Raw genomic sequence first — 15,376 nt, 5'->3', positions numbered from 1 at the left:
TAGTTGGAGAGAGCTTTCAGATATCAAAGAACAATTAGGAGGCTGTTTTGTAATCAATAGATTGGTGAAGCTTCAATACTGGGGCCAAAATAGACTTCTTATACTCCTCGTCATGAGCAGAGAGTGGGGAAGTAAAACTGTGGGAGGGCCTTAAAGCAATACATTTCCCCTACCCTACAGCTTTTACTGAATTCAACAAAAATGGCTAAGCACAGCAGCTGCATGTTTCTGCTGTAAGCAGTAAAGTAGTTAGTGCTGATATCTAAATTCCATAGTTAATACCCTGCTGATGACAGTTCACATCTATAAGATTAAACTATTTGAAGGCAACCATTTACTGATTTCACTTGTGCTTTTAAGATTTTATTTGAGGGAAAAAATAGTGTAGAGTCTGCAATACATTCCTGCACCAAAAGGGTAATGGCAATAAATATCTGCCGTTTTTGCAGAATAGATATGGTCCTGCTAAGGAGAGATTCATTTCAAAGGTACAAAGACAAGATACCTTATGCTTGCATGTTAATAGCTATTCCTCTCTGGATTATTTTAACGCTTTTTGACTTGCAGGACAAGGAACAAACTCCACCCCCCTCCCGCCAAGCTTTGTTCTAAAGCTTGTTCCTTTCCTTCCCTACAGTTTCTAGCAACGTTAGTTTATGCATGTTAAGCAGTTAGAAATTGTATGCAACTAATTCTGAAACACTTCAAACACTTAGTGTTTGAAAGTAGTGCTTACAAACTTCTTAAGACATTGTGTTGTGTTTCTACTTTAAGGCTTTAGGAACTATATACTAAACACCCACTGAGAATAAACATTAGTCTAATTAAAAGTAGTCCTATAATCAAAATTATGCCAGTACTAAGCCTCTAGTAGTAATTTACTCACCTGCCACCTACAGCAAAATCAGAAATTGCATAATAATAAGACTTGAGAACTTTCGGGTCATTAAAAACTTCATCTCCAAAGGTGTTCAGGCGATTAAGGGACACTCTGATGTCAGTAGCCGTCACCCATTCCTAAAAGAAACACAAACCTCAGCAGGATGAGACTCAAATACCAAGAAAAAACTCAAATGCACTTTCACATTCTGATGATTAGGATGAGTATTCACATAGAACAGAGTTATGCTAGAAGTCACTCATGACTACAACTAACCTCTGCTCAATGATTTTTCTTTCCTTATCACCTAAAATTGCTTCTTCCCTCTCCTAAAACTCTACCATTTCCTTTCAGCTCAAATGTTTTTCTTCAGATTAGGATTTTGTAAAATCCAAACAAATACATTTCCTAGTTTCTCTTTAATTCTGTATACTTTACCTTGTCCCCTCCGTGTTTGGGAAATAAGGGGTATTACTTCCTTTAAAAAAAAAAAAAACACAATACAAACTTGTATGATTGCAAATGGCACAAATCTAACCAACTGCAGTTCCCCTACAAAACAGCACAGCAAGAATGGAAAGCAAATCTAGGCAAGACTAATTTGTAGCCAAACACCCTGAGATACAAGTACAGAGGCAGACAGATACACACATATCTGATGAGAGAGGAAGAAAAACAGACAAGTCAATCTGACTTAGAACATAAGAGCTTTTCATAATATTTATATAGCATCTTTAATACCACATCCTATCTTCCTCTAGCCTCTGCCAATGAATGCAATCTGCCCCCCAAACTTCACATTAGCTTTTCCTAGAAAATGTTAGTTGGTCTCTAATCCAGGGGTGGGCAATTATTTCAGCTAGAAGGCTGCTTAATGAGTTTTGGTGAGCTGTCAAAGACCACAAGGGTAGCCTTGACAGGTGCCCTGCCCCCTCCCTGGTTGTTATCTTGGGACAGAAAGTCCTGCCCCCTAACCCTTGCCACTGGAAATCCCTCCCCTTGCCCCAGAAGTACTTGGCGGGGGGGGGGGGGGGGGGGAGGTGCATCTTGGAACTGGAAAAACACCCCAAATCATATACTTTAAAAATCAAACATTTTAAATTTTACTTCAAAAATATTTTGTCCTGATTTATGTGCTTTTGCATAGTACATATAGAGACAATTGCATAATAGCTCAAAATACAGTCTTACTCATATATGTTATGTGTGGGGATGTAAGGGGGTGTACATGGAGTGGGGGTTGGGTGTATGTGTGGGGTGTGGGTGGTGGAGAGTGTGTATGTGTGGGTGTAGCAGAGTGTGGGTCTGGGGTGGGGGTTGTGTGGGAGGGTGTGGGCATGCGTGTGGGGATGGTGGGGGGTGTGGAGAGCTATGCGTGTGTTGGGGGTATGGTCAAGCTGGGGTGCACGGGAGGGTATGGATGAGTGCGTGGGGTGTATGTGGGGTGGGGTCCTCAGTGTGCAAGTCCCCGGAGCTGCAAGTGGTGACAGCAAGTGAGGCCAGCCCCACCCAGCCCCATAGTGCGTAGCTCCCACACTTCCACCTGAATCCCTGGCCACACGTGGTGGCAGCCTGTGGGGCCAGCCTAACCCAAACCCAGAGCACGCAGCTCCCACGGGGCCAGCCCAGCCCAGTTTTATATCATTTGGCTCCCCACGCTGACTCCCTTTCCCCCAGCAGGAGTCTCTGGCCATGGCCTGGTGGGGCCCTTACCTGAATTCCCACTCTGGTAGGGAGAGAGGACTGGGAAACAGCCACAGGGTTGCCAGGCAAAAGCTTCTTGTCTCTAGCACCCGCTGGCTGGGGGCAGGCGAGGCCAGGCTGGGATGGGGTTGGTTGCTTAGAGAGGCAGCTGAGGGCTAGGGCCCTTGATAATTCTTTTGGCTTATGGAGAAGCTCTGCGGGTCAGATGGAATCACCTGGCAGGCCAGATCCAGCCTGTGGGCTGTATTTTGCCCACCTCTACTCAAATTGCTTGTCTGTTTTCTAGCATTTCTAATACAGTCCTCTTGCAAGTGTTGCATGAAAATAATCTGCATGAAAATGCATTGATGTGCTATTGCTCCAGAGCTTGCACTGTTTAAACAGTGCAATAAGGATACTCATATAACTGCAAAGCACAGGTAAGAGTGTATGGGAATTCATGCATAGACAACTGTACATCTAAGTTCTGAGAAGGGATGCTGCAGTGCGTCTATTCACAGAAAGTGAATCTCTGATTATTTCTCAAGACATCACTACGAGGTTTTTCACTCTCTCATAAGCCTTATTAATCCTTTTGATCAACAATCTCTTAAAGTATTCTCTGAGAGAACCAGTTGCATGAGGTTCCTGAACTGTTTTTCTTTCACTGAAAAAGTTTCTCCTTTCCCCTTCCCCTTTTATCCTTTACTTGTATAACTGAGAACTAGATCCTTCTTTTCCTTCCTGCTACTGGATACCAAATGGGTCACACACATATGGAAAGGTCATCAAAACTTGCTCTGTGTTCACATTGCTCTGTACTTTACAGAATTTTCAGGCAAAATGGAGGGGAAAGAATTTGAGGGTATGCTGACTGTAGCTGAAAAAGGAAGCAGGCGTGCGCTATGGAAAACATTGTTGTTTTATTTCTCTTTGTTAAAGTTGTCTGGACATGTCATCAAGAAATTAAATGGGAAATAATTAGCAAACTAGATAAACATCAGTGCTACCTTCTACCTCTAGAGGGTATCAGTAACAAAACCTTGCATTGTAGATACTAAAATTAAAACTTAACAGAAATCCATATAATCTAGTCTCTTATTTCTTAGAATAAATAAAGAATTATTTGGATACTTATTTAATTTATTTAGCTATAAGGGAACGTATTATAGCAACAATCAAGGACAATTTGAACATACCATTCCACTTTTCTGTAGTTTGTTCAGAATTTACCTAAGTGCATATGGGAAGTTTTTTAATTTATAATTATATTCCTCAATTCTCTCTGAACCACTACTGTGCCCTGCATCTCAGTCCTAAGCTCACCGTTATATTGACTGGCATGGACCCAGTTTCAAGCAGGTTTCCACAGCGCATAAAAGACACGCTTGCATGCCTCTTAGGCATCCCCATCCACATACCTGTAACACAGGACTGTTATCGAAGTTGTAGGCACTGGGTCGCCCTTCCAATGTTGAAAAAGCCACATTGCCCCCCGTGAGAGGAGAGATGTCACTGAACTCATCTGTGCAGAGTGCCTGCTGCTCATCCTCCCCAGTCCGGATAAACCCTCTGTTAATTTTCTGATACGTATTTTCACAGGAGCCACTATAATATTGGTAAGGTATCCATGGCCCATCCTCCTTTGTGCGCTTGTAGATGGCAAAGCTCTCAGGCCGACTGGTATGAAACTTCAGGCGCACATATGTAATGTCAAAGGCCTTTCCTGTGGTCAAAACATATTAAAAACACTAGGTTAAAGAAAAAGGGGAAAGTATTTATACTTTATTTTGCTCTCCTAATTAAGGTGTTACCCAGTCTTGTTGGTATATAGTTCAATATAATTAAGACATATTTTCCAGCAAAGCTCTAGTGCAAATTTCCTGCATAAACCTTTAGAGTAGCAGAAATACAATAAGAGACCAGTTCTATGTCCAAATTAGACTCTGATGGATACATCAGTTACTTAAGATTTTTTTTGTTACATTTATGAACATTTATTTAGGACGCTATAGTAAATTTATGAGATATTGTACCCTAAGGCACTTATGACTTCTAGATATGAAGGTTAGTAGGGTCAGCACAAAGTGTGCTAAAAATTCTTAATTTCTCTAGATGAATCCTCTAGCTCAGATGCGTTTCAGGAGTGTAGGTTGTAGCTGTGTTGGTCTACGGACATAAGCAGACAAGGTTTTTTGGGTAAATGTTGATCTGTAAGAACAAGGATGTCTTCTGGTTTGGAATTCCAAACTCAATGCTACCAAACTACCGAGTCAAAAGTAAGCAACTAGCTCACAAAACAGCTAGAAACTTAAAAACTTGGGAGCTTTCAGAAATAGGATGTTTTTAAAATGTGTTTAGAAAAAATGAGAAGGTCAATATTTCCACCTGTTCTTGGAGGAGCTGCCTAAAGAAAAAGATACTCCCTTCACCACAGAAGTGAATGTAAAAATCTTCCTACCCCACATTTATGCTCCTGTACAACATTCGTCATGTTAAACTTTCTCTCAGGTGCTTTTAGCATTACAAGGAAGAAGCATTATAGAAGCTTCATATACAAGCAATAAGAATATATTTTATTATTAATGGGATGCTGCCGCAGAAGTGTATTTTCCAAAGATTTTTGCAAAAACTATGCTAAACCAGGCCAGAATGGAACACTCCACCTGCTGAGCTAGATCAGAATAAAACACTGGATACCAGTGACACAACTGTCTGAAGTAGGGGTGCTTAACCCCCAGCCCACAGACGAGATCTGGCCCATGGCGCTGCATCGTGGCCTGCGGGGCTCTCCACAAATCTAGAAATTTGGGGTGGGGGTGTAGTGGCACCCCTCCCCTGCTACCAAATGCCCAGACCTATGGAGAACCCCTAGCCTTGTGTGCTGTATCAGGTACCCAATCCCAGTGCACAGGGCTGGGCAGCAACAGTGCTGGATGCCCAGGGCTCAATCAGGACCATGGACTGGCTCCATGCCATTCATCTGGCCCACGGGGCCAAAAAGTTGACCACAGCTGGTTTAAAGCACACAAACACTTTGACTTCTGTGCAACGTAAGAGGCCAGGAAAGGTGCATGTTCTATGGATGTTTATGTTACTTCTGGCAACAAAGACTCAAACTTAGGCAGGGAAGTTGCTCTAAAGCCCACCTATAGTTATGCTCCAGGTTCAAAAACAGATTCACCATATAGCTACCACCTGCCTGTCCATCATGTGAACAGTTACTCTATTATGTAGAATCTGGAGATTCTACCTCCATGAACTAATGGTTATGTGCATTTAAGAACCATGTCTTGTCCTACTTAATTACTTCTCAATTTTCTAGCATTTCATCTATGAAAATGTGAAGTTGTGCATCAGGGAAGGGGGAGGAACACTGTGGCCAGGGCAGGCGTTCACTTCTACCAGTGGAAATTTCTGGTCATTTCTAGTGGTGGTCACCACAGTATGGTGTAAGAAGGTGCAGGGGGCAGCTGCACTTGCACCTCCTAGAACCCAGAAACTGCTGCTTGCTTCTCAACAACACCTCAAGCTGGAAACTCCAGTTTAAGGAGAACGGGAAGCACAAAGAAGCTGCTCCTCTCATCCCCTTCTGGAGACAGGAAGGGATGGGAGCAGCTTCCCCCTGAACCTTCTCCACTGGGATGACCCCAGTCTGGGAAAAACAGAAGAGCCCTTTCCTCACTGCTCAACTCCTCCTAGAACCCAGAGATAACAAACAGCAACTGCTCCCCCACATTTCCACAGACTGAGTTACTGTGGTCTCAGAAGGCATAGGGAGCATTTCCCTACCACTCAAATCCTCTCTATCCCCAGGAGTCAAGCAGGAGGGAAGTGTGCAGGCATTCATTCTCCTGGCAGTAACTTTTCCTGGGTTACAGATGGATTATTTTTCTTCTTTTACAATCACCGTTTTTGTTCTGGAAGAAACTGTGTGAACGCCTGTAGACTTGTGGTTTCTAGCAGGAGAGCTGCAATTCTCCCAGTAAAAATTTAACACCTGTATGTGGCCTCTATGAACCTAAAAGTGAACAATTATAGCGCAGAATAATCACATAGCACAGTGGTTTTCAGATGGGGTTTCATGAGCCCTTCCAGGGGTATTATAACATGGGTGCTGCCAGGAGAAATGCCCCAAGTGACTCCTGCAGAGGCAGATTGAAAATCAGCTGCGGCTGGAACCCATATTCTTTCTGCAGCCCTTCCTGGTCTAAACCCCACACACTCCTTCCAGAAACAGAGGTGTGCCAGGCATGTAGGACTGTCCTGCATCCCTCTATTTCTGGGAGAAGCAGGTGGGTCAGATCAGGAAGGACTATGGCAAGAGGGTATATACTGGCCACAGCCCTTTGCACTGCCCATCCAGAGGGGTCAGGGGGTCAGGCTGGGCTACAACAGTCCTTTACACTGTTTGACTGGAGGAGTTGAGGACACTCAAGTCAGGCAGGACCTTCCTTTTCCCCTGGGCATAGGGGAGTTATGCCTAGGGCACAACACTCAATTATGCTTCTGCTCATGCTTGCTTTAGAGTTATCAGAAAACCCCAATACAGGCAGGAGCACATGGCAAGAGCCTGTTCGAGAACCACCAAAGTAAGCTGAGGCAGCATAACAGAAGTTCTCAACCAAGGGTGTCACCAAATTCAGAAGAGTTGCAGAGGGGTGTGCTGACGCTAAAAAGTTTGAGAACCACTGCTACACGTACCAAGCCCTCTACTTCCTTTGCAGGTAAAGAATCAGGAGCAGCAAGGAACCTTTTTGGCTAGCCATGGAGCCTCTTTCACTCTTTCAGGACAACCCTTACTATTAGAGGTGCACTGATACATTGGTCCGATATTGTATTGGCACAGATATAAGGAAAATTGACATTACTGGCAATCAGCTTTTTTTGGGCTGATGTGGCTGATAACGTTGCTGATAAATGCCCCGTGCAACCACACGGCCACAACACAGCATACATGTGGCCAGGAGTGCAACCTGGCAGCTTGGAGAGCAGCATCCAGCTGTGGGGAAAGGGGCAGGGAAGGGGTGTGGGGGGTAGAGATCGAGGCCCCCATGGTGAGGGAGTGGAGCTGGGGCAGGTGCTGCCCAGCCAGGGTGGGACAGTGTGGGATGGAACCCTGAGTTGCTCATCGAGACGGAGGCTGGGGTGGGGGCAGCTCCCGCCAGTATGCGCACCCCAGGAGGGCAGGGCAGGGCTGGGGCCAGGGCTGCGCTGAGCTCTTCTGGGGGGTGTGCTCGGGGCAGACAGTGCTGGGAGGGAGGCTCGGGGGGGGGAGCTACAGGCACCCCAAAATTAGCTGTAACCCCCTCCCAGCGCTGCCACTGCCTTCCCCTAGCAGAGCCTGGCCCAGCCCCCCTCCTGCCAGAAAAAGCCCAGCACTGACCCCAGCCCACAGTGGCAGCCTGCCCCTGCCCCCCACACAGATCCAGGGGGCACGTGCCCCCCTGGGGAACACATAGCGGCAGGAGCTGCTCCCCCTCCCCATGCCCCGACAAGCCGTGGCTCCGTCCCACGCCCTGTCCTGGCTGGACAGCACCTGCCCCTCCCCCTGCTCCAGTCCCACTTCCTCCTTCACCATAGAGGCCCTGGTCTGTCCCCCCCACACCCTTCCCCACAACAGACTTACCAGCCAAACACTGCTCTCCAAGCTGCCAGGCTGCATATCGACAATCAGATTGATATCAGCCAATATGGCTCATTAAAAATTGGCCGTTGGTATCGGCCTAAAAAATCTCTATTGGTGTACTCCTACTTACTATCTGAAATATCAGAGGGCATGTCTCATTCAGGTTATCCTGTCTGAAACTTTTCAAACCAAGAATACTTTAATTATTTACAAAAGAAAAAGACATTCCCACCTCCATGACAACAAAGTTAAAACTACCTTCCCACCCCACATTTATCTCCCAATGGGATTGTGGCAATCAGCAAATAAACCTCCCTAATGGATTCTTCCTAGTGATTAGAACATCCACCCCCATACAGCACACACAAACCACCCAGGGGATTCACACCCCCAAGAAAATATTTGACTTCTCAAAGCTTTACTACATTCTTTGCTTTGGTCTATGGCGTTCCTGCCCTGTATCAAAGCTGAAATGCAGATGTTTCACTGAATGCCATTAGTATGGAGTACTCAAAGCTGAGAAATACCACTTGCATTAAGAGCTACAGGGTGCGGAGGTGGCAGAACAGAACAGTAAGAATCCAGCTTTCGTTCACCCAATGCCAAAATGAGGAATTCTGCTGAAACCTCCTACATGAAGAAACATTTTTAACTGCTTCATATCTTACAGAGCGGGGGTGAGAAACTGTCTTGAATTGGAAAAGCATTCTGTGTGGAGCCATTCAGAAACACAGCCACTTCTGTTACAGCAGTTCAAGTAATTTCAGCTAAGATTTGCAAGATAACTTCCACTACTGTCCTGCACACCATTAGAAGACAATAGTTACTGTTCACATTTTACAACAATCCAGACAGACAGTGTGCATTGGCTGCATTTCCTCCACCCAGATTACAAATTTACAAATGGCGGGGGAAGGAATGGAATTTATCAATGGCCTGTTAAGAGAGCTGTTTCTTTGCTATTTACAGCCAAATCTCTAGTGGCTGCAATATGGCAATATAAGCTTATTTGCAGTCATACCTTGCAATCACTGTGGGAACATCAGTACTTTAAACATGTACAGTTAAGTACCAGAGCAATGTTAGACGTGTAGGTTGTAGCCATGTTGGACTAAGGATGTAAACAGACAAGGTTCTTTGGGTAAATCCGATATCAGGCTGTCAGAGCAATGTTAGGTTACTCCTCAGTGCTCTAAAGAGTTAAAGTGACAGTGGGAAGGGACCATAAAATGCTTCAGTCACCTTCTTCACAGAGCTAGTTGGCTGTGAGGAAATTTCCCAGGATGAGGTATACAGCTGCACACCAGCTGTTATTGTTCCACCTCAGTGGACAGATTGTGCACAGACAATCTCACTAATCAAGAAATCCTGAAGCTAAATAAATGCTGGATTTTGGATTAACTGTACAGACAACTTCATATAGAAAAATTAAAAATTATGGACACTGAAGCATATAGAGAGTAGAAAAGCCAACAGTGGGTTTACTTTAACACAGAGAAATCCTTTTTATTGTTTGGTCTATGCCATTCACACCATTTTATAACTTTTTGCCATCCACTCCAAGAAAAATATTGTTCAACCTCTGTTGTATCAGCCACCAGTCCTTTACTTGGAACAAAAATGGACTGAAAGGATTTTAGCTGATAAGTCCTGTGATGATTAGCACTATCACCACACAAAAGTTGAATTGATTTAGCTTACATTTTAAACCTATGTAAGGATATACAGAGGGTTTTACATCATTTTGAAAGCTGTTTATTTCAATGTAGTTTAATTTTGGTTTGCATAAACCTGCTTCTTGTTGACTCAGACTAAATTAAAATAAGCTTGCCTGAAGCAGAAAGAGTGTTTCCCCAGCCTCTCACTATTATGGATATTAAAACATTTTTGCTTTAAATTAATCCAACTCTGGCACAAATATGCCCTAAATCTTTAGGCAACTAGTAACTCCAGAAAGATAAATTTCCATCCAGGAAGAGCACACACCAACTGCAGAAACTTCCTTAGCCTGACGAAGGGTTTTTGAACCCAAAAGCTTGCTTAATAATTGTTTTCCAAATATTTAAGTTGGTCTAATAAAAGATATCAGATTCACCCAAAGAACCTTATCTGCCTATGTCCTTAGACCAACATGGCTACAACCTACACCCCTGAAAGATAAATTTTGCTTTTCGAAGTCAGTGCAGGACCAAGCATTTTATATGAATGCGGTCCTTGCCTCATACTACCTTGCAATTTCCTTCTGCTTACTAAAAAGTGGTTGACAGCAACAGCCAGAAAAATCAAGAGTGTCTAATTTCTAAGGTAAATTACCTAACACCTGCAAGGACAATCGTGCATAAAGCAGTAATTATCTATGCATGACAGAACCAGGGAGGGCAAACAAGGTTCTTCAGATAAATATGATATCTTTTATTACACCAACTGAAGAGTTGAAAAATTGTTCTTTACAAGTTTTTGGGCACAAGCACCCTTTACTTTTTCCCCCAACTATTCAGTTGGTCTAATAAAAGATACTGCATCAACATGGGTACAACCAGCACCCCAGAAACAGCAGGAGGAGCAAAACAGTTCAGTGTACTGCAGTGGTGCTCAGCCTATGGCCTATAGGCTGGATCTGGCCTGCAGGGCTCCACACAGGCCCAGAAATCTGGTGGTGAGTGGACCATGTTAATGGCTCACTGTAATTAAGCTGCCTCCCTGCGCCACTCCTCTAGTCTATGGGACTGGATAGGCTGAGCACCACTGTTCTAGTGTGTCATAATTTAAAAGGCAACAGGGTCCCCCGGGGCTTGGTCCTCGGGCCTGCACTGTTCAATATCTTCATCAGCGACTTGGACTAGGGGGTGAAAAGCACCCTGTTCAAATTCGCAGACATGGGCATGCTAGAAGGGAGGGACAGGTTACAACTAGATCTGGACAGGTTACAGGGGTGGGCAAATGAGAATAGGATGGGTTTCAATACTGACAAGTGCAGGGTACTGCACCTGGGGAAGAAGAACCAGCAGCATACCTACAGGCTGGAGAACTCCCTTCTCATCAGCACAGAGGCAGAAAAGGATCTTGGAGTCATTATTGATTCCAAGATGAACATGGGCCACCAATGTGAAGACACGGTCAGTAGGGCCAACCACACCTTGTCATACATCCACGGATGCATCACGAGCAAGTCCAAGGAGGTGATCCTCCCCCTCTATACAACACTGGTCAGGCCGCAGTTGGAGTACTGCGTCCAGTTCTGGGCACCGCACTTCAGGAGGGATGTGGACAGCATTGAGAGGGTCCAGAGGAGGGCCATTCGCACGATCAGGGGGCAGCAGGGCAGACCCTATGAGGAGAGGCTATGGGACCTGAACCTGTTCAGCCTCCACAAGAGAAGGCTGAGAGGGGATCTGGTGGTCATCTATAAACTTACCAAGGGAGAGACCCTGTTCCCCTGAGCACTACCAGGAGTAACTAGGAATAACGGCCGTAAGTTGACTGAGAGTAGGTTCAGGCCGGACACCAGGAGGCACTACTTCACAGTCAGGGTGGCTAGGATCTGGAACCAACTTCCAAGGGAAGTGGTGCTTGCTCCTACCCTAGGGGTTTTCAAAAAGAGGCTAGATACTCACCTTGCCAGGGTCGTTTGACCCCAGCATTCTTTCCTGCCCATGGCAGGGGGTCGGACTTGATTATCTGCTCACGTCCCTTCCAACCCTACCAACTATGAAACTATGAACACTTTGGAGTAGGAGGTGCTTACAATGTATGCTTAGAATGATCAACACTGAGATTTAAAATAAATATATACATTCATAAATAAAGTAACCCCACAGGCACTCTACTGACCCAATGAATTACACTTGTAAGAGGCTGGATAAAACCCCTCATAGTTTGCTCTCATAAGAATATTCATTTAGAACGTCAATGCCCATGCGCACATGCATGCATGTTATATTAAATCTAAAGGATACAGTGGCAGAGGCTTCTCGTTACTGATCCCAATGCTTGGGTTTGAACTTCAATCTAGGCTTGTGGGGCATTTTTATATATGTAAGTGCCGCAGCGCCAGATGCTTTGAAAAGCTGTGACGCATGCAGTTGTATAAGTGACGAAATGCACATCAACGCTGAGAAAATGGCGGTAGTGCACTTTTGAACTAACACACCTCGGAGGTGCATTAGTTCAAAAGCACACCACCACCATTTTCTGCATGCTGATGTGCATTTTGCTGCATATACTGTGCACACGGCACAGCACAGTTCACCTCAGCTTGTGCGCAGAATAGACTCGATTAATCAAGTCTGCTCTGAAGCGGCAGATCTCTGGCATGTCATGGGAAAAAATGTATGTGTATAAATGTCCATGCTGACTGAGCTGTAAAAATAAGTACTTATTCATCATTTAGCCTCAACAGAGATGCTAGCCACACATCACTCCCTTGTGTGCCACTGGTTATAAAACTGATGCATCTTAGCCAAACTAGTTCAATGGGTCCCCAGCTTAGGAGAGTTAACAGAAAACAAACACATACACTGAAAGAAAGACAAAGGAGAAAGACTCATGTAGGTTGTTATAGGCAGAGGGAAAGCTAAGCAATATGTGGATCAGTTTTAAAGACATGGGCAGCCTCTGTACATGGATCAGTGTCATAGAACAACCTTACAAGTACACAAATTTTGCTTAAAGCCAAAGAAAGCTCCCCAAAACTCCACTACACAATGTGGCATTACACACATCTTGTGGTAGAAACCAAAGGATCTAATCAGAGTCTGGCACTGCGCACATGCAACAAAACTGGAACTGCTACTCTGTAAGGGTTTACAACATAACTGAACCATCTGTGGCCCAGTGTATTAAGTATAGGATTGGAGGCCAGATAGTCCTCAACTCTGTATTCCTGCTCTGCCATTAATTCACTGGTGGCTCTTAACAAGTCACTAAATTGTTTTAACGGTGAAAATAATTTTTAGGCTAGAATCTCTAAGATAGCGATTACCAATGTCTAATGAAACCTACCTGATTCATTCCCCTGTAAGTGCTAAACATAAGGAAAAAGTTCAACTAATACCTATTTTTTGTTTATTTGAAGGAGCATTCTCTACAAAAAAAATCACTGCCAGGATGGTGCAATCTAGCAAGAGTGAAATGATTAACTATGCCATAATTGCTTAGTGTAATTATTAACCTCCTACAGAAAGCACAGTTATAACACTGACATTCAGTCTAAAAGAACTTCATTATGCCTGGAAACAGAGCTGGAGGAAGGGTATAGGAAGGAGAAAAAGGGGTAGAAATTAATCATGCAAGTAGTCTATCCTAGGTTTGCCAGTTCTCCTCCTAACAAAGTCTCTCTCACATTCAACCATCAATTCTGAAGGTGGACCCTGTTACTAAAAACAAAACTGTTTCCAAGTGAATGACTCCCATATATATTAGCCTCAGTAGAAGTTTAGGGAACACTTTCCTTTAAACTACTCCCTGACAAGATTCCAATAGCCTTGACTGTGAATCCGGCCAATGGGTCAAAGACATGCCTGAAATCCTTTAACAGACCTAAAGGGAATGAAGCCAAGATGCATTCCAACCTTTCCCAAGCTGAGGCAGGGAACGTGGAAGAAAACCCCTCCTCATTCAGCTGTAGGGAAGAGTCCAGTGGGACTAAATTTGGGAAACTTTTACTGCAGATGCGATTAGTGAAGGAAAAAAAGCCAACAGCAGTCATTCCAGGACTGGAGTGAAAGAAAGCAGGCGAAAATACAACAAAATGAAGACTATCCTCTGAAATGATATACATCAGCCAAAATGTCAAGAATGCCTTATTGCTTTGACTGGGAGAAGCCTAGGATGATAAAGGCGGGGCAGGCTTGTTTTCTTGAACTACTGCATTCTTGTGTTGAGCAAAAGCTGCGTTCAGCCTTCATCAAGATGGGGAAGAGGGACAGAGAAGAAAGGAAGGAGATCTCCAAACAGAATTCTGAAAATGAGGGAAAACTGATTTACAGTTAGCTGAAAATCTAAAAGTAAGATGCTGTAGTACAGTAGTCACCAACCAGTGGATCTCGATTCACCAGTAGATCTCGGAGCCTCTTGGAAGTCGGTTCGAGGCTGGGGTGGGAGGCTGAGTGCCCACATGCATGCACGCGTGCACCCCAGCCCAGCAGGTCAGTCCGTGGGGAAGGGAAAGGGCAGGGGATAGATCGCACAGTAGATCTTGGGTTGCTTTTAAATGCCAAAGGTGATCTCCTACTTAAAAAGACTGGAGACCACTGCTCTAGTAGGAAGCTTAACTAACAGTCAGGTTTTCTTAATATAAGCTTCTAGGATCCTCAACAGAAGCTTAAAGGGCTTTTCCAGTAAAACAAACTTGTGATCTGGAACAGATGCATATCTACAATGTACCAAATAGTTCTCTTTCCCTCTTCAATTACAAGCAGATTCTCACCTCCCCTTCCCTCTTGAAATTTTCTAAAGGACTTAACTCAGGGTTGTTAAACTCACCCAGGGCCCTGTGTCAGATACAGACTGCAGGGATCCTCATGGGCCATACTTGGTATGGGGCATGGGGCTGCTGCAGTGGCCATTCTAGTGGCAAGGAGTCAAGCAGCAGCAGTGAGGGGTCTACCAGGGGTGTTGAACCAATGTCATTGCCAATGGCCATGCCCAGAAGATTCAAAGGACCCTGGATTTTTGTGACAAGCTATGACCCCAACTTCCAGCACCTGCCAGGATACTGCCAGAGGTTTCATGGGCCAACTTTGACACCCTTGTCTTAACTCCACTAGTCTTGGTTAAATAAATAAACAAAAAAAATATAAATCCCCCTTTTTGTGTTAAAATGCTTTTTATGGGTAACTACTGAGGTAAAGGGCTATCTTAACTTCCTACCACCATCTCTACCCATCATGCAAACAAAACACTGAAGAAACCAGGTAAAAAGAAGATATGTATTACAAACCAGCAACATGACCGTGCTTTTCTTCACTAGAACACTAGACCGTTGTAACACCACCTTGAAGTAAGTGTCACGTTAACTGACACAGTGTTAAATGCAACTCTATGTACATAAAAGGCTGTGTTTAAGCTTCCCCATGACCAGCTGATAAAAATTTTCCTACAATAGAGTTCACTCCCTTCCCCAACCCAAAACCAGCCAAGGTTATTTTAAAACATAATATCTCCCTATTTACTCGGAGATGCAC

The 15,376-nt window shown here is 44.3% G+C and overlaps 1 protein-coding gene across 1 annotated transcript in view; it reads right to left on the bottom strand.

Moving 5' to 3' along the window:
• LAMC1 (laminin subunit gamma 1) overlaps nt 1-15,376 on the bottom strand; it is a 153,386-nt gene that overhangs the window by 40,118 nt on the left and 97,892 nt on the right. Inside the window, exons 2-3 of the mRNA XM_006269647.4 lie at nt 3,985-4,289; nt 887-1,017 (exon numbers count right to left, since the gene is read on the bottom strand). Coding sequence (XP_006269709.3) covers nt 887-1,017; nt 3,985-4,289 — 436 coding nt within the window. The remainder of the gene's footprint in view (nt 1-886; nt 1,018-3,984; nt 4,290-15,376) is intronic.

The sequence above is a fragment of the Alligator mississippiensis genome, chromosome 5, assembly GCF_030867095.1.
Source record: "Alligator mississippiensis isolate rAllMis1 chromosome 5, rAllMis1, whole genome shotgun sequence".
NCBI lineage: Eukaryota > Metazoa > Chordata > Crocodylia > Alligatoridae > Alligator > Alligator mississippiensis.
Note: the sequence above shows the minus strand (reverse complement) of the source record. Positions and strands in the feature narration are given on the sequence as shown.